At 36.1% G+C, this 22,635-nt stretch overlaps 1 protein-coding gene across 4 annotated transcripts; it reads left to right on the forward strand.

Annotated features, from left to right (window-relative positions):
* Positions 1–1,885: 1,885 nt before the first annotated feature.
* On the forward strand, positions 1,886–21,636 carry LOC114718400 (uncharacterized). 4 transcript variants are annotated; one of them, XM_028903691.1, is made up of 12 exons: positions 1,886–2,105; positions 5,427–5,643; positions 6,301–6,422; positions 6,524–6,660; positions 16,904–16,979; positions 17,083–17,119; positions 18,570–18,817; positions 19,200–19,454; positions 19,609–19,710; positions 19,834–19,884; positions 20,269–20,356; positions 21,120–21,636. In XM_028903691.1, the coding sequence occupies exons 2-12, from the start codon at positions 5,472–5,474 to the stop codon at positions 21,287–21,289; spliced, it is 1,458 nt and encodes a 485-aa protein (XP_028759524.1). In that variant the 5' UTR covers positions 1,886–2,105; positions 5,427–5,471; the 3' UTR covers positions 21,290–21,636. The 4 variants fall into 4 exon arrangements, with proteins under 4 accessions (XP_028759524.1, XP_028759523.1, XP_028759525.1 ...); XM_028903690.1 differs by lacking the exon at positions 1,886–2,105 and adding an exon at positions 4,116–4,151; XM_028903692.1 differs by lacking the exons at positions 1,886–2,105; positions 21,120–21,636 and adding exons at positions 4,116–4,151; positions 20,892–21,020.
* The last annotated feature ends 999 nt before the right edge of the window (positions 21,637–22,635 follow it).

Here is a 22,635-nt window from a genome sequence, read left to right on the forward strand (position 1 = left end):
TCTTTTAGACATGCTCTAGCATATAAGTATTTTTTGTTGGTGCTAATAACGTTGAAATAAAAAGAAGAAAAAATAGCAAATAAATACCTCCCAATATGTAAAATTGTTAAATGGGTTCTTTAATATGAAAAATGGTTTCAAGAGACCTAGTCCTATATTGCAAATATAAAATGATAGTGAAATATCCAAAATGCCCTTCTTCTTTTTTCTCTTTCTTCCTCTCCAGATCTCCTTTCTTTCCTTATTCTTTTCCTCTCTCTCTTTATCCTCTCTTTCCTCTTGATCTTCCATCATTAACTTCACCCCTCACTCCTTCCCAAAGCATATGGAACTCACAATGTCCTTCGATAATCTTCTCTTCGTTGTCATCCCCTGTCACTTTCTTCTTGTCTTGCCTAGTTGTTCTTTCATTGGCAATGAAACCTCTTCCATCATTCTCTCTGTTGCTACAGAAGGAGAGGAGAGTCGAGGAACTTGAGGGAGAGTTGCAGTCATTTGCGATGCTTATGATGCTTGCTTGGAATGTGTGCGATGATGGCTTGGTGCTAAGACAATACCCAACAAATCTGGATTTTTATTCTTCATTTCTATTTTGATTTTCAGCTTGTGTTCATAATTAAAATAACAAGTTTGGTAAGTTGTTTAAAAATAACAAGTTGATAAGTTTTGATATCTAGTTCATAACAAGTTCAGTAAGACGAATGACAAGCTTAGCAAGGCGAATGACAACTTCTATAAGCAATTCATAGAAATTTGAGTTTCTGTGTTAAAATGATAGAATTTTCAGATTTCTTTAGCAGATGACAAGTTTTGATAAGCAATTCATGACAAGTTCAGTAAGGCGAATGACAAGTTTAGTAAGGCGAATGATAATTCTGATAAACAATTCATAGGAATTTAAGATTCTGTGTTAAAATGACAATGTGCACAATTCCTTGGCAAATGATAAGTTTAATTTGCCTTACTGAACTTCATAGAATTAATTATCAGAACTTGTCATCTGCTAAAGAAATTTAGAAATTCTGTCATTTTTTTAACACAAAAACTTAAATTTCTATGAATTGCTTATCAAAAGTTGTTATTCGCCTTACTGAACTTGTCACGAATTGGGTATCAGAACTTGTTAACTTGTTATTTTCAACAACTTACCAAACTTGTTATTTTCCATTATAAATACAAGATGAAAATCAAAATAGAAATGAAGAAAAAAATCCAAATTTGTTGGGCATTGTCTCAGCACCAAGTAATCATCGCACACATTCCAAGCAAACATCACAAGCATGCAAATGACTGCAACTCTCCCTCAAACTCCCCGACTCTACTCTCCTTTCATAGCAACAGAGAGAATGATAGAAGATGTTTCATTGCCGATGAAAGAACAGCTAGTCAAGACAAGAAGAAAGTGACATCGGATGACAATGAAGAGAGGAGTGCCGAAGGACATTGTGAGTTCCATATATTTTGGAAAGGAGTGAGAGGTGAAGTTAATAATGGAAGATCAAGAGGAAAGAGAGGACGAAGAGAGAGAGGAAAAGAAAAGGGAAAGGGAAGGAGATCTGAAGAGGAAGAAAGAGAAAAAAAGAAGGGCATTTTAGACATTTCACCATTATTTTATATTTGCAATATAGGAGCAAGTCTCTTGAAGCCATTTTTCATATTGAGGAAGCCATTTAGCAATTTTACATATTAGGGGATTTTTATTTGCTATTTTTCCTAAAAAAAAAGGTAATCCACTTTCATCTTTTTTTTTTTTTAAAGTGAAGGAAGGTAATCCACTTTTAATTCACATATAATCTTCCCCGTGAGCCCAATAAAACAAGTTGGCATTTATATCTCTTACCGTAATTGTATGGTGGAACTTGCTTTTTATTAACTCACCGACGCTCTTAACCACCCCACGTCACGTCATCACGTATCTCCGATCTGGCGTTCCCTCTTTCGCTGCGGTGTCCGGAGTCTCTTTTCCGGCTCTTCTTTCGTGCAATCCGTCAGCCTTCCTTCTTCGTCTCTTCTTGTGCTGCTCACTCGCTTCGATCTGCATTTCTATCTTATTTTGCTGCTCCCCTGGTTCGCTGTCTCGTCGTCAGGTTCAATCTGCTCACCTGGTCTCGTCTTTTCCCCCCTGTTTTTTAATTTGGATGTTTGTATCCATTGGATGTGCATGCTGAACCCAAAGGAAGGCTGACATTCTTCTTTGTGCTGTTAGATTTATTTATATATTTTCAGAATTCATAGTAGTTTTCTTGGGTTGAAGGCGCACTCGTGCACACGCTTAAATGAAAATATGTTATAATATATATGCCTTTCTTTGCCTGTTACCCTTTTCAGTTAAGAGTATGTTGAAGGCGCTTCTTGCTTTGTTCTTGATGATCAAGGAAACCGATTTTGTAAACTGAATATATAGATGACTGGAACATATATTGATTAATTGGTGAATACCACAGCAGTTGTTCCCCCCCCCCCGGGGGGAATGACGCCAATATGGACAAGTCAATAATTAATATTTAATTATGTCATATAACTTAATAATTCAGGTAGAGATCATATAACTTAATAATTAATGCAACTAAGAAATTGATTTTGTTAGTTCAATAGGAGAGGAGGACACCGCAGTAGCCCTGGGGAAAGGTCATGTGTTTGATTAATTGATTCTTCTAAGAAGGATTTTGTTAATTTAGTAAATAAAAGGAGACAGTATATTCCTTGATAAATCTTGGTTTGATTCTTGTGCGAAGAATCTCCTTATGTGAGAGATTTTGTTTTGAGTAGATTACATACTACCCATGTTCTGTTATATGGCAACAAAAGAAAACTACAAATTTGTCATAGGAAAACGGAAAGGTATTACATTTTGAAAAAGCAAAGGTCTATTGTATTGATTTTAAACTTGTTATTGGGCTGACTTTTGGTGAAGAAACTTTCATATTGCAAGACACCAAGGAGTTACCTTTTACAACCGATCACATGACAGTTACAAGAATGACCAAAGAATTATGGCTTCTTGTTACTGTGTAAATGACAATGCCAAATTTATTGCCTTTGCATTTATGTAAATATCAACAAAAGCAGGTTATACCATTTAACTTGCTACAAGTCTGGAACACCCTTAAGCCTTATATGAAAATATATTAAATTTCCTTTCTTTTGCTCTACTGCATGTTGTCTGCATAGCTGAAAAGTATTTAAATTTGAAGAAAACGTAGAAATTGTGCATTTTATTCATAGGGTAATGCTGTTTAAATATATACAAGTAAGAGGAAAGATCATTCCATATCAGAGTGATTAGCTGAGATCCTTGGGATCTCAAATAGGAAAAAGTAATAAATATAAAATCACTAAAAATCGGGGATACTAATCAGAATTCAAACTAGGGTGATGGCTGGGAAGAAACCTAGATTATTAACCTTGGGTTTTGGGCCCAACATCCCAACAGTAGTGGCGCTAACAAAAATTGATTTGTTATCTTCTCAAAGAGAGGGGCTGCATTTTGACTATGCTATACCCCAACCCCCTCCCCCACCCAAAAAGGAAAAATTTAATCTTATTTTTGATAGGCACATGCGAAAAAAGTTATTCTTACAAGCTAAAGCATTCTGTCACCATCTATGACATTTCATCCATGCATCATTCTTATTCTTGCTGAAATACCTTTGCATGTTATCAGTTGTGATGTTGCCATGATCATTTTGAGGTCTGTCTTGTTTGTTTTTTTTACCTTCTCTCTTTTGCTTTGGTGGTATATGAGATTCCACTTGTTGGGTACAGAAATTGTGTTTTGGATCTACTGCTCACTGTACCTACTTGTCCCTTCATGTAACATTTTTGTACACTAAGTTATAACTAATTTTTGTGGGTGCTTGAAGTTATGAATTAAAAAGTTGTGCTTATGGTTTGGCTTGTGTTTTGTTGGTTATACACACTGGTTGTCACATATAATTTTGGTATGACGTAATGAGTAACAAATCAAAGGCTACATGAGATAGGAAGGCTAGTATGATTTTTATCAACTTATGCTAAAAATGAGGATTTAAACAAAGTGGTGCTACCTTTACAAAAAATGCTCGGAAAGCTATACAATCTACATTCAATGAGAAAACTGTCAAAGCCCAAGACAATTGAAAAACCAAGTGGGGCAACCTCAAAAAGGAATGGTAAGTGATAGGGTCCAGCGTCCAATGTTAGTATATTCTAGGAAGAATGTAAGGACTAAGGGTAGTTAATGTCGGTTTATGTTTCAGTTTTATGTGTGTTGTCTTATTTTAAGTTATTAGTAATTATTAGGGAGTTCTAGACAGTTATGCAGTTAGTTATTTGTGTTGGTTGTTTAAGTATTGTACGATCAGACAATTATGATATGACAAGTATTATTCAGACAACTTAGCTCTCTTCCTTCTCTTGAGTTTCAGATTCTGATTCTAGAGATTCCCACCTTCCCCCTCTTCCTGTTTCTCCTGTTCTCTTCCACCCTATTCTTCTCTTTTTCACTCTAAATTCTTCCTGGCCCTATCAGCCAGCACGGGATAAGATTTTTTGGTCATGAAATAGGTTTAGGATGGAACTATAAAAAGAATACGGTAGATGCTCTAGATGAGTGGTGACAGAAAACACAATCAATATGAGTTGTGAAGATAAAAATGTAATTGAGCCTAAGGATGAAGATCATGTTGATAAGAATTCATCGTTAGAGATAGATTGTGTTCTTCATTCAATATGAGATCAAATTATAAAGTATATGCAAGACAAGTTGTCACGTACTATCAAAAATTCATGATTAACTTCTTTATATTGGAAATTTTCCTATTTGTAATTTATATATATTTATTAAATAGATCAAATTATATATGCTATGTAGTTTAATTAGTCATGAAGTGTTATAAAATTCATATAATTTCTAATAATCACACATCCAAAAGTTTTTATGATTAAAAACCATCCAAACATCTTTATTTCCTTAAAGTCAATTCTGAAAAAACATCTAAGCACAAGTCTCATTATAATAAAATTAATTTTATCTAAAATCAAGTTTGCATTTCAATTTCGCCCAATCCATTTTGACTGACCTCAATCCAAACACAAGTAATATGTTTGGTGCTATGCTTCATTTATTGTTCAGATCTCTTCACGCATTGCAAGGAAACTGATATAGAATCATAATTCTGTTGAGAGAAAAAGACGGAGAAAGGAGGAGAATAAGATGGAAAGATAGAGCAGTGGGGAAAAAGAAAGATAGAGAGGAAGAGAGGAGACAAGAAGAGAAAGAGGAATGGGGCAATGCGCTAATTCATATCATGTTATCATCTGCCATACAAATGGTTGCTTAATATCTATTTGTAGATAACCATACTTTTAACTACCTCTCATATGCCTCACTCCTATAACCACCCATTGTGTTATTCTGTTATTTATTTATTATGATTGCATAACAGAGACTTCTAGAGGGCACAGATCTGGAGACTATCAAATACACAGAGATGGGTTGCAGAAGAAAATTGTTCTCAGATGACTCTTCTTCCTCTTCTTCACTGTGTGAGGCTTTGTTATTTGCCACATTGTGCATCATTGGCCTTCCTGTCGATGTGTACGTTAAGGATGGTTCTGTCTATTCTGGAATTTTCCACACTGCTTCTGTTGACAAGGATTATGGTGAGTTTTTGTTTTAGGAACACCATCGAATTTTCTACTTATTAATTTTTTTTCCAATTTTTTCGCTGTGGAAACTCCTTTGAATTGATATTTTGTTGGAAGCTTATATCGGTTTTAATGGAATGGGAAATTCCAATGATCCTGCGTGTGCCTGTTTACTATCATATGTGTCATATATTTTGTGTTGCTTGTTTTCTTTTGCCTATTTTCTTAGCTTTTTCCTGTGCCGTAGTCTGTTTACTGAAACATGACTGCGGGATCATGCGTAGATAGATTTTGGTTTTTACATCAAATGTGGGAGTGATCTGATTGGCGACATAAAGTTGGTTTGTGCTGCACTTTCTCTGACTTGCGATTGCTAAATGATATAAAGAAAGGAATTGAATTTAGAATTCAACTACAATACTTTATTTTATATGGGTGCTTCTACCATTGGATCTGGGGTTTTATTATTGGGTCCCATGCAGATAGTTGTGTACAAGAAGTTTCGTTTTCTGGTGGAAACTCAAAAACATGGGGGTCTAATCTCATATTTTAATATTTACATATTATAGATAGACACATTAAAATGATGCTTAGAAAGATCTGATCTGACGTTCTAATAAATTGGAATGTCGAACTACTTGACAGCATTGTTCTTCTTCCCATGACGTTCAGGTATCATTTTGAAGAAAGCAAGGATGACCAAGAAGGGAAAAGGTGACGCAAATGTTGGAAAGGAGGGGTTAATAGATACTCTAGTAATCCAATCAGGTGACCTTGTGCAAGTTGTTGCCAAGGTTAGCCATTTTAGTTTCTCACCATTCATTTTCTAATGTATGTGCCTAAGGCCATACATGTAGAATTTAACTATGGATTTAATGTAAACGTGTTTGTGTAGGGTGTAATGCTTCCCACAGATGGTGTTAATGGAAATATGACTGGTGATGATGAAGAGGCAGCTGAGCATACTGCTTTTAAAGCAGAGAAACCAAAAGGGTCCCTAAAGGATGATAAAGTGCCCGTTAATCAATCAAGGTAACCTTACATTAAGTCCATTCACATGGATACACATGCATCAAGTTAACTGAAGTTGATGGATTGTTATATATTGCAATACTGTGGAGCATTCTTAACTTCCCTGTTGGCATTTCAGATTAACATGTGGTTTATAGGGTAGGCTTTAGATAGAAGCTAAATAGGAGTTTGGTAGTCAAGGGTTTTGGATGGCAGTCGATTTAATGGGTAAGCTGCTGTAAGAATTGCTTCTCCCTAGTAGGTTTTAGGGACATTGTGTGTAAGCATAATGGTTTGGGTTATTTCGAGAAGGTGTCTGTTTTTCCTTTCAGCTGTTCCATTTTGTTGAGATGTGTTGACACAACTGGTTTGATGGATGATACCGTGCTCTTTTAGGTAGGTCTGGGGTGTAGAACTCGTGTTCTGTTCCATTGTTACTGCGAAGGACTTTGATTGAGGCATTGAATTGATTTTGGATCATTTTGTGAAAGTTAATAAAGTTGTTGGTTAAATCAGATTTATCTTTCAAGAGAGAGACCCAGGTAACTCGTGTGTGATTGTCAATTAGTGTAACGAACCATTTTGCATGTGAGATGTTAGGGATACGGGCAGGCCCCCAAATGTCACTATGTATCAATGAGAAAGGTTGAGAATACATATGTGGGTGTGACCGATAAGTGCTTTGGTATGTTTTGATGATTGACAAAACTCATAAGGAATCAAAGATAAATTTTTATTCAACATGGTATTGTTCATGAGATTGAGTGGCCTTGCTAACAGACACAAGACTACATTTTAAATATGGCGCATATAACACTTTTCTGATAGGTTTTTCCCAGAGAACACCAGTAACAAATCGAAATATAAAAGATACGCAAGCAAGTAAAAGGGAAATGTTGAGATTTTTGGTATTAAATCAAAATATCTGAATCAGAGCTACAAATGTTCCAGCGGTGATTCAGTTCAAAAATCCTATTCCCTCACAATAGATAACTGAATATGCAAATAACTAACCAAGCCGGAGCAAGGTCCTACTGGCCTCCCGCGAGAACCAGTCCCAACAGGTATAACCCGCATCAAAAGAAAAACCTCGTACCCCCACAAAAGAAAGCTGGTCCTAATATAAGCAGCAGCGAACAATACAAAAAGTACCTAACGAAACATCAACGTCTACAGCCACCCTAACTGTCATCCCTCTAGCGCTAGTGTCCCTAGACTTTCCTTTTATAGGTCTGAGCAAAAGTGTTGACTCTATCATTTTCTCAAAATGATATTTCCAAATAAGCATGCTTTACCAATCCCCTGAACTCTAAGGTATTTACCATTTGCCACTTTAATAAACATTGGAAAAAGACATGATTTCGAATTCTAATCAAATTCACATTCCCAGTAATATGGTCGGTGGCTATTGAATTAACTATCGACATGTTCTTATGATGTACACTAGTTTTAAGTGCTAGAATTGCATTACCTGTGTATGCAATGTTACCAGAAGATATTTGTTGGTCAGGAGTAGTGTGCTTATCTAGAATTTCTTGGAGTATCTCTAGCTCTTCTCTTGTAAGCTTCAACTCCTCCTTAGTTGTAACATCTGCAGCAAGAACTTTTGCATTTGGTCTGCCCTTTCCTTTTATGTTTGCTAGTTTTCCATGGAGTTTCCAACAAACATCTTTTGTGTGACCTGATTTCTAGCAATGTTCTCACCATTAACCATTCTTCCTATTTTTAGTGTTAGGGCCTTGAGCGCCTTCAGCTGAAATGGCGCTATTTTCTGTTTCCCTTGGAACTAAAGGAAGAGAATTTGGCAATTTCTTCCTGCTTTCCTCATGTTTGATCGTGAAGAACACCTCTCTCAAATATAGAAGAACCTCAAGGCTCATGATCTGGCCCCTAGCTTATATAGGGTTTGGAGCCCCAGGAGGAACTTATAGATCCTTTGCTCTTCCTTGATCTTGTTATATAGTTTGGCATTTGTAAGACAGGACCATTTGTGTGAATGATAGAGGTCCTACTGTTGCCATATGACATTTAGATTAGTCCAATATTCAGTCACATTCAAGGTGCCCTATCTAAGGTTGTCTAGTCGTTCCTCAATTTCGAATGGTTGCCCGGTTCTTGATTGAAGCAAACAGGTCTCAAGTTGCATCCTACACGTCTTTGGCTGATTGGAATAGCAAAAAACTTACACTGATCTTGGGTATCATCGAGTTCACTAGCTAGGATTGAATCATGAAATCCTCGGCTTCCTATTTGGTGTAAGTAGGGTCAGTGCTCGATAGCTGCTTCATTGCTCCATTGAGATGTCCGAATTTGCCTTTGCTGGCAGCTCATTGTAGATAGTTTTGACCGTTTAGTCTATGGATGGTAATTGCCGAAGGGCTCACATCAATCTGGGGCACTTGGTGAGTCGTTGTAAAAAGCCAAATTCCGATCCTCTTTGCTAATTAACAAGTCCTCCAAGTTCTGAGTCGCACATTCACTTCCGTGTAGAGCTGGGAATCAGGGCCGGCCCGGATTGATGTGAGCCCGCGGGTCGTTGTAAAAAGCCCGCAGGTCGGCCCTGGCCCTGTAGCTTAAGGGCCGGGCCTAGTAAATTGGGGTATTTTTAAAATTTCAGCCCTGGAGGGCCGGCCCTTTTAAGCCCTCGGCCCTCCAGGGTTTATTTCTCATTTTAAAAGAAAAATATCAAGCCCGGCCCTCATAATTTCAGGGCCTAAACGGACCGGCCCAACGGGCTCGGCCCGTTTTCCCGGCTCTACTTCTGTGATTAAACAACTTGTAAAAGTGAGTATCTCATCTATCGTTAATATCTCCATCAGTAACTAGAACTTTACCTTCTTCGTCCTTTATACATCTCACACTTGGTTCAAATATCTCTTTTGCCTCTTTTTTGCTTGTAATCTTGTAAATATTTCTTTTCCCCACCTTTGTTCCTAACTCTTATAAAACTCTTCATACACTTTAGAACATGTTTTACTCACTGCTCTCTTCATCTCTTTTTTAGCCACACAATACTTTTTCTAGTTTTCTGCATTATTGCACAAATGTATGACCTTAAAACAATTTCTTTTTTGTTTGACTTTTTTTTATACAATCTTATCCCACCGCCAAGTCTCATCTCTTTGATCACGACCTTTGAATTCTTCCAAAATTGCTTTAGCCATCTCCTAGCCATCTCCTCTCACATGATGTTAGTATTTCCTTGCAACTCCTAGATCCATTTCCCCAAAAGAATATTTTAACTGCCACCACCTAACTCTGGGGTTAACCACTTAATGATACTTTTGTTGGGCAGTCACCCATCCCCAGTGATCACTTTACAATTAGTACAAGGTCTTCTGTTTGGTTTTTTAACCAGAAATAAATCAATCTGTGATCTTGAGATTGTACGCAAGAGAAAAGTCAAAAATAGATTGTCCTCCTTTGTTAAGCTCCTCAAAACCAAAACTAGCAAAGCCCCAATAAATTGTCCTGTCTTCTTGCAGACATGTCCATTAAAATCCCCATCAATAAAAATCTTTTCTTCAAGTGGCATGCTTTGAACCAACCCCTCTATATGATAGAATATAAGAATACCTATATTAGAAGAAAATTTTAAATTTATTATTTGAGATAATTAATCCACAGCTCCTTATAGTTTCAACTAATTTTGAATTAGGTTCTTATAGTTTTTTTTTATCAGGTCCTTATACTTTCACCTATTTTTAATTAGGTCCTTATATTTATTTTTCTTTTTATCAAGTCCTTATAAGTTCACCTTATTTTTAATTAAGTCCCTGAATTTTTATTCTTTATTTTATAAATTCTAATAGTACTATTATATAAACATAAAATAGTATATATTATTTAATATTAGTTTATAAACAATAATATTCTAAAGATATTGAATTATTATAATGATTTTAATTTTTTCAGCAAAAAAATTAATTGTTCTAAAAAATTTTCCTGAATTAATTAATTCTATTACCTTTTTATTACATAATTATTAATTTAATTTAATTATTAATATTTTATATTTCAGTATTAATTTATTTAATTAAGCTTATATTTAATTAATAAATAAAAATTAAAACTACATGGACTTGATTAAAAATTTAGTGAAATTATAAGGAATTAATTAAAAGAAAAATAAATACAAAGACCTAATTAAAAAAAGGTAAAAGTATAAGGACCTAATAAAAAGTAAAAAAACTATGGGGACTTGATTCAAAATTCGTTGAAACTATAAGGACTTGCGGATTAATTAATTCTTATTATTTCTATGCAAGTTGGCTTTTCTTAGTGGTTAAGTTTTAGCAAGTTGTCATTAAGTTTCCGGCTAGTAAAAGAAATCAACTTGGATTTTGCTTTTATATTTTATTAGAAAGTTGTCATTAAGTTTCCTTCTAGTGGAGGAAGTTTGATTTTGCTTCTATATCTTACTAGGAAGTTTTCATTAGGTTTTTTTCTAGTGGAGAAAGCCAAATTTGATTTTACTTCTAATAGCAAGTTGTTATCAAGATTACTTCATAAAGAAGGAAATCTTGATTTGTGAATAAGAAGGGTAGGAAGCATATGTAGAAGAAGACGTTGGATGGAATGAAAATTTGAGTTTATGAATTTAGATTCTCCTTCCCTCCCTAAATTTTGTTCTATTCTCCCTCAATTTCTATTCTCTTCCCCTTGATTTTGTTCCTCACTCTCTATTTCTTCCTCTTCCTTCTTTGTTCTACATCTCCCTCCCTTGTAATCTCTCTACTTTTCTATTTCCTTCACCTAAATCACCTCTATTTGCATAAAAGTTGAGTGTGTGTGGGTGTCTTGCATCAGTTTGGTTTTATTGCAAGGCTTAGAATGCTCCAAGGCTGCTTTTGTTGCCGGAAAACCCTAAAGCACGCTTACTAGAGACTCCATACACTGTGTTTCATGGTACGCAACCCGAAACCCCTATTTCTAGTCACTAACCCCAAAAACCACCACCATTACCACGTTCACAAGGGAAAATCTGGCCTACCACAGGCTCCGCTACTCTGTTTCCACATGCCGCCATGCAAAAACATCTATAGTCCTGATTTTTTGCGTTTCTAGAGTTGTTTTGCAAGGTTTTCTCTGTTCTAGTCTGTCTTAGGGGATCATCAACTAGAAGCTTCATTTTTGGTAAAGTTTAAACCCTTTGCTCTTGAATCTATATTATGACTCATGTAAAGGGACAATGGATGGTAGGCTTGAGAAAATCATAAATAGGCGTCGAAAAGAGAAAGCAACAAGAGTTTTAGAAAGACCAAGGAATATAATAGGTCAAGTTGTAATTATGAGCAATCATATATCCATGATCAACCTAAGAGTGGTCATGCTCTTGGAATCAATGATTATGAGCCTAGTAGACTACTTCCTTGTAAGTTTATTAATCACAATTAGTTTGAGGATGCGGGTGACACTTGGTATGATCAAGACTTGATGGAGCATCGTTACAGGTTATATGAACCAACCTTTAGGAATGGTCACGGAAACTTTAAAAGGTCGGCTAAGGACACCCTAGAATTTGAAGACTAAATCCTAGTGCCTTCCTAGACTAGTTAGCAAGTACGGAAGACGACTTTAAGTGGTATGACATGAATGATGCTCAAAGAGTTTGATTTACAAAGATGAAGCTTGTAGGGTTTGCAAGAAAGTACTAGCAGAATGTAGAAAGAAACATTGAACGGTTAGAAATGAAGGCAAAGTTAAAAGAGAAGTATGTCCTAGTTCATTATTGGAACCAATTGTGTGACAAGTTTCTCAGTTAATAGCATAGCATAAGGAGAATCAATATCATTGATATGAGTATGGTAATTGTGGCCGATATGAATATGACAATGGAGATCATTATTCTAATTGTCCTCGGAATGAATATGTAGATCATTGTCATGAGTATGCCACCCATCACTATGATGGATATGCTAATTATTATCAACATGAGGAAGAAGTTGATGAGCAAAGCAACGATGACTCGTGGAAAGAGCAATTCATGGCTATGATGGATTGTATTCGACAAAGATGGAATTAAGAACAGGATGAATGGAATCATTGATGGGATGCCTCGAAGAATGTCCATCGACAACTAGTGAAGACTATTGACAGTACAGTGACAGGATATTATCCAATAGACAAAAAGGCATCAAAGGAGTCAACAAAGGTAGAAGCTCCTTTCTCGCATCTAGAAGTGATAGGAGCCCAGTCATTATAATTCAATGTAGCTACTAGCATCTTCCTCACAATAGGCTTCCATGAACACTTCAATAATGACTCTCATCTTTTTTTCAATCACAAGAAAGATCCTCCAAGCAATGATCAGGTTGTTGCTATCACACCAATGAAAGTGTCACCATCCCACATTTTGAGCATCAAATGTCAACTTTAGCATGCATCCCTTTTAATACAGGTTGCATTACCTAAGGTTGTCTCATCATCTAACAAGTCTCTCTTTGAATATCTTGCTTGTTGGAAAGGCTTTCTAAATGTTATCAATGAAGCTAACAAAGAAGTTATTAATAAAAGAAGAGAATGAGGCTAAATTGGAAGAAATTTCTATGAAATGTGAAAGCAAAAGTTCTGAATTGATTCAAGATTTTGGATTGATGGCCAAAGACATTGAGTCACAAGTTGTAGATATTCATCATGTTGGAAATCTTGACAAGATGGGTGTCCAAATTCATCATATTTCTCTTGCACATTACACTCCTATTCTTCAAATTCATGATAATCATGCTAGTCATTGTCCTAAAGAAGTTGTGGTTATGGAAGAGCATATATTGTTTTTCCATTTGATGAAAGCCTCTATAATTACCTTGTTCATTGGAAAGGTTTTCCAAATTGACACAATCATAATGCTCACTCTCTGCAATATCTCATTTTTCACTGCCTTATTTGCTGGTAAGGATTTCCGAAGTAGATGCCACTTGGAGGAATTTCCTGCTTTGTGTTCCATTGGAGTTATATCATCAACTTACTCTTTGGAGGAGAGTTCCTTCAAACGGAGAAGAAATGATAGAACATAAGAATACCTATATTAGAAGAAAGTTTCAAATTCATTATTTCTATGTAAGTTGGCTTTTCTCAATGGTTAAGTATTACCAAGTTGTCATTAACTTCCCTTCCAGTAAAGAAAATGATGGAAATTGCTCCAGATTTACTGTATTATTCAGCAAAATAGGAACTGATCCACAGGGAAAATCCTAATGGAGAGGATACAACCACCAGGGAACCCCGTAGCCTGGTGTATTCGAGAACACCACTCTCCTCACAATCCACTCATAATTTCCGTGCCCCCCTCCCATACAACTAACGGAGTCATATATGCATTCCCCATCCTAACTGTCTGTCAGATAATACCACAATTACGCTCGTCATGCAACTCACGCACACACCCTTATAAAATGGGCTACATTTGGTTTTGGGCTTTCTTTCTCACATATGTATACTTGGGTCCGCATTCAACAATACCCCCCCATGAAGGTTAGCCTTGTCCTCAAGGCGGAAATCGAGAAACTGTTGCTGGATTTCATCATATGATTCCCAAGTACTATCGCTGTCCGAGAGGTTGGCCCACCGAATAAGTAACTCAATCTGACCATCGGTAAGACGATGGTGCTTCAGGACAGCAACTGGGTAAACCTGAAGTTCCAGGTCGTTGGTCAAAGATGTCGGCATGGGCTGAGGAACCACTGAGGACGCAAGGGACTTCTTGAGCTGCAAGATGTGAAAAACAGGATGTATCTGTGCTTCGGCCGGCAGTTGCAAGCGATAGGCCATAGAACCCACACGTTCGACAATAGGATATGGACCAAAGAATCGAGGACTCAGTTTCTCGTTGGGTTTCCGAGCCAATGATTTATGGCGATAAGGCTGTAGTCTCAAGTAGACCATATCAAAGAGGGCCATTAACATCTCATAGGTGTTCCCATAATGTGATGGATGGAAACGGAGAATCAGGTCCCGCTTTAGTTCTTTCCAGTTGGCCATCGGTGATCGAGCCTCCTTCCACTGGAACCAGTTCAGGGCCCGTCCTTCAAAACACAAAACTGCAGCGTCCAACTTGTCACATTCCTGTACTTTGTGTACCTTGAAATATCGTTCGATTTTGAAAATCTAGCCCATTGGTTCATCCTCTGAAAACAGAGGCATATCGAGTTTTCTGTAAGATGAAGGAAATGATTCATCGTTACTGTCCTTATCGTCAATCTCAACGACCTTGATTTTCTGCTCCGAACCGCCATCTTTCGAGATAGCTAAACCACTTGGTTCGATGGAATCATCCGGTTGATTGCTCTGATTGCTCTGACCGTCTGGGCGTTTGCTCGAACGTAACTCGGTCAAAACCTCTGACATCATCGTCTTGAGGATTGCTACCTCATCACATAATTGCTCTGCCTTTTATTCGTTCGAAGTTATATGGGAGGTGACGTCTTCCATTTGATTGTCCCGTCGTGTGTAGGACTCGCGATGCTCTGATACCTTTGATGGAAATTGCTCCAGATTTACTGTATCATTCAACAAAATAGGAACTGATCCACAGGGAAAATCCTAATGGAGAGGATACAAATACCAGGGAACCCCGTAGCCTAGTGTATTCGAGAACACCACTCTCCTCACAATCCACTCATAATTTCCGTGCCCCCCTCCCATACAACTAACAGAGCCATATATGCATTCCCCATCCTAACCGTCTGTCAGATAATACCACAATTACCCTCGTCATGCAACTCACGCGCACACCCTTATAAAATGGGCTACATTTGGTTTTGGGCTTTCTTTCTCACATATGTATACTTGGGTCCGCGTTCAACAGAAAATTAACTTGGATTTTGCTTCTATATTTTATTATTAAGAAGTTGTCATCAAGTTTCCTTCTAGTGGAGGAAGCCAAGTTTGATTTTGCTTCTATATCTTGTTAAGAAGTTGTTATCAAGTTTCATTCTAGTGGAGGAAGCCAAATTTGATTTTATTTCTATCAAGTTGTCATCAAGATTACTTCACAAAGAAGGAAATCTTGATTTATGAATAAGAAGAGTAGGAAGCATATGTAGAAGAAGACGTTGGATGGAATGAAAATTTGAGTTTACTAAATCTCTCTCTCTCTCTCTAGATTCTCTCACTTCCTCCCTAAATTTTATTCTATTCTCCCTCAACTTCTATTCTCTCCCCCTTGATTCTGTTCCTCCCTCTCTACTCCTTCTCCCGTCTTTGTTCTACATTTCTCTCTCCCATAATCTCTTTACTTTTCTTTTCCCTTCATCTAAATTACCTCTGTTTGCATTAAATCTGAGTGTGTGTGTGTGTGTTGCATCACCATATCTTCTCAAAACTTATCTTTAAGATGTGCTACTGTCACTACCTAAGGTGCATAGGCGCCAATGATATCGATAATATCCTTTTCAACAATTAATCTTAAAGATATTATTCTGTCTTCAGTCCTTTTATCCTCCACCATATTCTTCTTTCATGCTCCATCAATGATAATACCAATGACATTTCTTGTACTCATTTTTCCTGTGTATCAAAGTTTAAACTCTCCAAATTCCTTAGAAACTCCTCCAACCCATTTACTTTCTTAGAGGCATAAGATGTTAATCCTTCTGTTCTTCATAACTCTTACTACCTCCATAGATTTCTCATTCCAAGTCCCAATATTCTAATTGCCAAATGTAGTCTTGCTCTCATGAACTAACTTTTTTATCCACCTTCGTCCAAAAGATTGCGGCAGCCCTTGTCCATTTAACACTATATTCGGGCAATAATGTAGTGGCTCTAACTCACTTCTCACTGTACTCGAGTTAGACAGTATGTTACTTCCAGGCAACGACCTAGCAATAACACAATTACTTTGTTGATCCATCTTCATAGAATTCGACAGAGTTTTCCTTTATTCGGGCTTGGGACCTACTATACCACATAGGCGGAGTTATAATCAAATAGGAGAGAGAGGAAGGATATTAAGAAAGATGATTATGGTGTTTTAGGAAAAACATATCATATTTCTTATAACTAACTAACTTACCTAACTTTCTTAATCTAATTAAATTAATTAAGTAGGTTTTACATTAAGGACTAGAAGAGTACTTTAGATAAGTGATATTTCATTAGGCTTTTTATAAAACTCATGTTATCTATGGATTTTAAGATTCAACTTTGATGAATATTTGACTTTGGTGGGTACAATTGTTATTAAAAATTTAGTGACAACTAATCCATGAGATTATTTCTTTTTGTACCTGGATGGATGTGTGTCAACTGGTTTTATTAACAGACAGGATGGAGATGACATGGTGAAAAGGCACACTGGTGATTGCAGAGAGAAGTTTGAGTTTGCTGAAGGCAAAATTGTATGTCAACATCAACCTTGTTGACACTTCAATGCTGGATATCTTGTTTCCACAGCATTGATGCATTGTATTTTTGCCTACATAATGTCATTATTTTCTGCAGGTAGAAAAGGTTCAAGGCCATTCTTTGTGCCCTGAAAGTGAGTTGAATATTTATTATTCATACTGGATGTAAAATTATCTGAGACAACATCAATAAAAATATATGTAGCTATTCCTGATGATGGATATTTTGTTTAGTATGTACAAATTCATTTGTATATTTTGTACTGTACAATGGTATACAATATGCTGGGTTCCTTGGTGGAATTTTTATGTCATGCTATTTTTCTAGCCTGACATTGGGAGAGAGATTCTTCTGAGGAAAAAATTTGGTTCAGTGCTTTCTCAATTTATCTCTCAATTTTTATCACTGGACATGAATATAATAAAGGGGAACATAATCATTTAGTCCTTATAGTTTTGACCAAGTTAAAAGTCATTTAGTCCTTATAGTTTTGATCAAGTTAAAAGTCAGTCTCTAAACTGACTTGGTGCAACTCAATCCTATAGTTGTAACCATTTGAAATGTTAGTCCCTAATTTTTAGAAAATAAAATGATAGAACCCTCTCTTAAACAGAGCTGATAACAAGACTAAAACTTGAAATAGACAATAAAGAGTGGACAATAACTCGAGACTGATAACACTATACTGCATAGCTAAATCAGATTACAAGGGATATGATGATTTAAGACAGACCATATAATCAAAATAATGATTTCAAATTAATGACAAACAACACAGACACACAACACAATGGCTCTGGACTTTTGACTACACTCAACTTTATTTTGACTACACTCAACACAGACATACAATTAATTCCCAGTCCTCCCTACACTCACGTCTCAAAGATCCCCCATCCTCCAAAAAGTGACTCTCATAGTCCCCAACTTAACCCTTTCCTAGACTTTGACTACAACAACGCTATAGGTACCCTACTCTATTTCTCTATCCAAAATAGTAGGAATCCGCAAGTCAAAGTTCTGCCTAGCAGAAAGTGGTTTTCCTCTAGGTACCCAACTTCTCTATTTCTTTACCAAAAATAGTAGGAATCTCCAAGTCAAAGTTCTGACTAGCAGAAAGTGGTTTTCATTTTTCATGTATCTCCTGAAGTTTCCTTTTTCATATCTGAGCATCAAAAGCAATTCTATCATAAAACTATAAGGACTAAGGTTATTCCTTAAATATTAGGGACCAATGAATTAAACAGTTAAAGCTATAGAGGCTAAGTTGCATTGATGTAAAGTTCAAGGTCTGAATTTTAATTAGGTCAAAACTATAGACATTGAATTGCATTAAGTCACAGTTCAAGGTAATTTTCTCCACAATAAATTATATGTGCGCAAGTGTCTCTATTTTCTTTTCTTTTCTTTTGTTCTTTTTTTTTTTTTTTTTGGTTTTTTTCGCCAGTACCAACTGTAATTAAAGGCCTGGTGCATGGTATCTTGTATTATTTTAATTTTTTTGTCCTAGAATGAACATGAGCGTAATGCTTTCTTAGTTCTGTTTTTCTTGCTTATTTAACTCCTTGCTATTTATGTTGCAGTGGATGCATGTCCTGGACAAATAGAGTTTGCTGATCATGGACAAGCATACATGACGTTGAAACCTTCTGGGAATGGATCATACTGTGCTCCAGAATCTGTCAAAGCTAATGATCAGCGTCTTGAGAAGTCTAATTTAGCCAACTCTGCTGCTACTGATACCACTAAAGTTGCGGATCATGTCTCAGGGTCGCGTAATATGTCACCAAAATCTGTACCAAGTAGTACAGAATCAATGAAGAATGCTAAGGTAAGTAAGTCAATATGATTTCTGCCTTCATCTGCTGGTTGAAAGGCTCCCCAGGTTGGAGATGCGAGGTCTAATTATGTGTGCAAAAGGTATCAAGTGCATTTCCTTGTCATATCAACCAATAGATCATCAATCAAATTACATTATATCACCTACTTTCTCACTTATGCTATTTCTGGAGACACTTGGATAAATGATCCATTGCCTTCTTGTTTTCATTTTGATACTTCAACATCTTTTAGCCAATTAAGTAACCTTTTTGAAGATTGTAGCTTTAGTGGACAAAGTAGCACAACAGAGTTTCTTGTTAAAAATAATATGACAATTGTTTGCGGCTTGTCAATGAACTCCTAACTATGTTTCGTTTCTGAAATTCTTTTAGGAATTCAAGCTGAACCCAGCTGCCAAAGTTTTCTCTCCATCCTTTGTAAATCCTACTTCAGTTACTCCTACTGGGCCAACTGTACCAGCAGTTGCAAACATGGCTTACTTACCAAATTCCTCTTCCGTTGTACCTATTGGTGCTATTCAATCAGAAGTTGGATTCAATACTCTTTTGTCTCGGCCTTCTTTGCCTGTTAAAGTGGCTCAGTATAGTAATGTGACAGCTGGCAGTGGCTCTCAATTCACCCAGCCTGTATGTTTTGTTTTTTTTTTTTGGTTAATGTTTATGTGCATCAAAATGTGCCTGCAAGGGCGTTTATTTTTCATGTCTAGTGTCACAAGTGCTGGTACGGTTAGAAATCATATGTTACTTATTGTTTCTATTTTTCATCCTTATTTGTCTTCAGATTTTTGAACAACTGACACATCGGACACAACCACTGAGATATGCTGCACATTATAATCCTGTTTTTTCTGAACCAACTTATATGCAACCAAGCTCTCCTGCTGTAAGTAGAAAATTTATCTGCCATCTAACTTTAACTTGTCCTGCTTATTCCTTTGCTCAAGACCATCTATATTCATTTGTTGAACAATTGGCCATCAACAAGATACCCCCTTTCTATTTGCAGGTTGTGGTTGGGCGTTCAGGGCAGTTTGTCTATGTCCATCCTGTTACTCATGTAAGAAAGAATGGCTGGATAACTATAACCCTTTTCAGTTGGAACTTTCATCAATTTAATTAACAAAGCTAAGGTTAAGTCAAGAGGACAAAAAAAGAAACATTGAGAAATTACAAAAAGGATTAGAATATTATCGATAATGAGTGCTTCCCCTGCTAAAACACAAATATGAATCGTTTATAGAGTTTTATCATTTTCCATCATTCCATATGTCAATAATTCAATTCAATATATCATATAAAATCTCTAGGAAGCCAAGGGCAGGAATAGCGTCCGTATGGAGATGGGGCCAGCATCTAGTTTCTTAAAACATTAATTTTCCTTCAGAATTGTTTGATTGTATTATTTAATCATCCTGTGCTACTTTTATTTTTGTGATTGAAGGATCTGGTTCATGGTGGTACGGCTATCTCACCCGTCTCACCACGCACTGTGTTAAATATGAATCATGTTCAATTTCCAAAGCAACAAGGTAAAAACGTCATGGTTTTGTTCAATTAGGAAAATATATCTTTTAAATCAAATAATATCTAACTGCAGTATCTTTATTGCCGTTTTCATTATCATTAACTTCATCTTTTCTGTTAAATGACCCTCAACCACCATATCACTTGAAAAAATGTTTAAAATTTAAGGCTGGTTCATACAGCTATTACAAAACACTTTAATCACGCTGCCGATTAGTGAAACTAAATATTCTGCTCCCGCAAGAAGGACATAAGTATAATTTCTTTCGGAATTGTGGGTATCTTCTAGGTTGTAGTGTGTTGGTAGGAGGATGAAGGGGGTGTGTTTGAACCTTTGTTACATGGGTTATTCACCTAGTTCAACATCTGGAATATTACTACTAATTAAGCAGAAGATTCAAAATGGCTAAAACTCTTGGACACTCGAGATAGCTGGCTTATGTTGATAATCAAGTGATGTTCCTTTTGTACTCATAGCTGAAGAGATTCCAAATTTTGTGCTACTTACCCCTGTTAGATTGCGTCTTTATGCCATTGCAGGTCACTATTTTTTGGGGGCTTTTTCCAATATTTTCCCGCCCATTTTTGTATTGTGCATATGAAAGTAGCAGTTCATCTAATTGTCTGCAAGTCTCGTGGAAAATTTTCAGATTTAGAGGCCATGACATTGACAAGACATGTAGAAAATAACGCATTTGTACAACTTTTGCATCCTTATTGGAAAAGATAAAATCCGCTTTTGTTCTAATTGTTCTATTTTTGAAGCAGGAGGCACAGGGGGTCAAGTGATGCCGCTTTGTGTTCCCTCGCCTGTCCTAGCAACTGGGCAGCAGCCCTTCGCATTACAAAACCACATTCCAGTTTTGCAACCTTCCCTTCCGGCAACTCGACCTGTTCCAGTCGTGGGGCCGAATGGTTTCTACGGCACTAAATTTTGATGAAAATTTGGATTTTCTTTCGCTGTGTTAGTGATCCTATCACTTCCACTTATTTGTTTCTTTTTAACTTTTTCTTTGATTTAAGCTCTTCATAGATTCAAATGTGGCTTCGTTCCTCCTCTTATAGTATCAAATTTTGTTCCTTTCTTTCCACGTCCTCTCTTTATTAGAAGTGTACAGTTTGCTTGTCCTAGCCATATTATGAGATATATTGTGAGAGGAAAAGCTGTATTGAGGCCTGAATTTAAGGGGTGAGGTTTTAATTTGTCTATGAAATTGAGTAAAGCTTCTCCGTATGACATAACATGTTTCCCAATTGAATTAGAATGAGTCGATCACAAACGAAAGTATGTTCTATTTTCAGCAGATTGATCTTAATGTCATATTTTAATTCATTTTTTTTTGGGAGTAAAAGATCTTAGTGTCATATTTTAATTCATGTGAATTCATCATGGCTGTTTATTTCTTGGTGGTTTTATTTTGTTTATCATCTCATCTTATGCACTTGATCGTTTGAAACAGATTGATTGAAAGTACATCCATAACACCTGTTTAGATATTTAATTCTAGTTTTTTTTTTATTCAATATTTATTGGAAACATATCGAACGATAGGCCACATTGCCGTGACACACTTCTGATCATTACTTTAATAAGTGACTAAATTATATAAAAATTTAAACTGTATGTAAATAATCTTTAACATTTGAAACGTCATTAAAAAAAAAGTTCAATGAATTTTTATATTGCTGCCGATAATTTCTATATTATTTGTTATCTTCTTGATTTATTTGTAAATGTGTTAAATTTTAAGAGGTTTATCTGTGTGTAACTCAAAAGTTTGAAAGGGTTGCATGTGTATAACACAAATAAGTTTTTGAAAGGTTAATGAGGTTATTTACATGTAGTTATAAATTCATGGAAGTTTCATGTAATTTAGCATTTATGATCAAGTTTAAACCAAATTTGTCGGCACTCACTTTTTGGTATTTTTATGCTCTAATTTGATGGGGATACAAAATGTGATGGTTCTAGTTTGCTTTGTGTAATTTTATTTCTAGTTTCCAATATTGACCCTCTTCTTGCATGTAATTGAAAACAACGACCGAATATGACCCTCGTTTGACCATTTCTCTATTATTTTAACGTTTAAAATGATTTTTTTTTAACCAACGGATACTGTGGAAGAGGCAAGTTCTTCACAATGTAATGAATTAATATTTGAATTTCTAGTGGCAATGTCTAATAGTGTCTCAAACAGGTCTCCAATAAGAAGATACTTGTGTCCAAAAATTTTTTTGTGTGACTAAATTAGATATTTTTGTGTATGATATTTTTCCACATAGA

Source organism: Neltuma alba, unplaced genomic scaffold (genome assembly GCF_004799145.2).
Source record: "Neltuma alba isolate B1F8T4 unplaced genomic scaffold, ASM479914v2 tig00011847_pilon, whole genome shotgun sequence".
Taxonomy (NCBI): Eukaryota; Viridiplantae; Streptophyta; class Magnoliopsida; order Fabales; family Fabaceae; genus Neltuma; species Neltuma alba.

Coding starts and splice junctions, on each gene's coding strand:
- LOC114718400 (XM_028903690.1), top strand. Junction 5,644..6,300: donor TTCTGTTGACAAGGATTATG/GTGAGTTTTTGT, acceptor CATGACGTTCAG/GTATCATTTTGAAGAAAGCA. Junction 6,423..6,523: donor TTGTGCAAGTTGTTGCCAAG/GTTAGCCATTTT, acceptor GTGTTTGTGTAG/GGTGTAATGCTTCCCACAGA.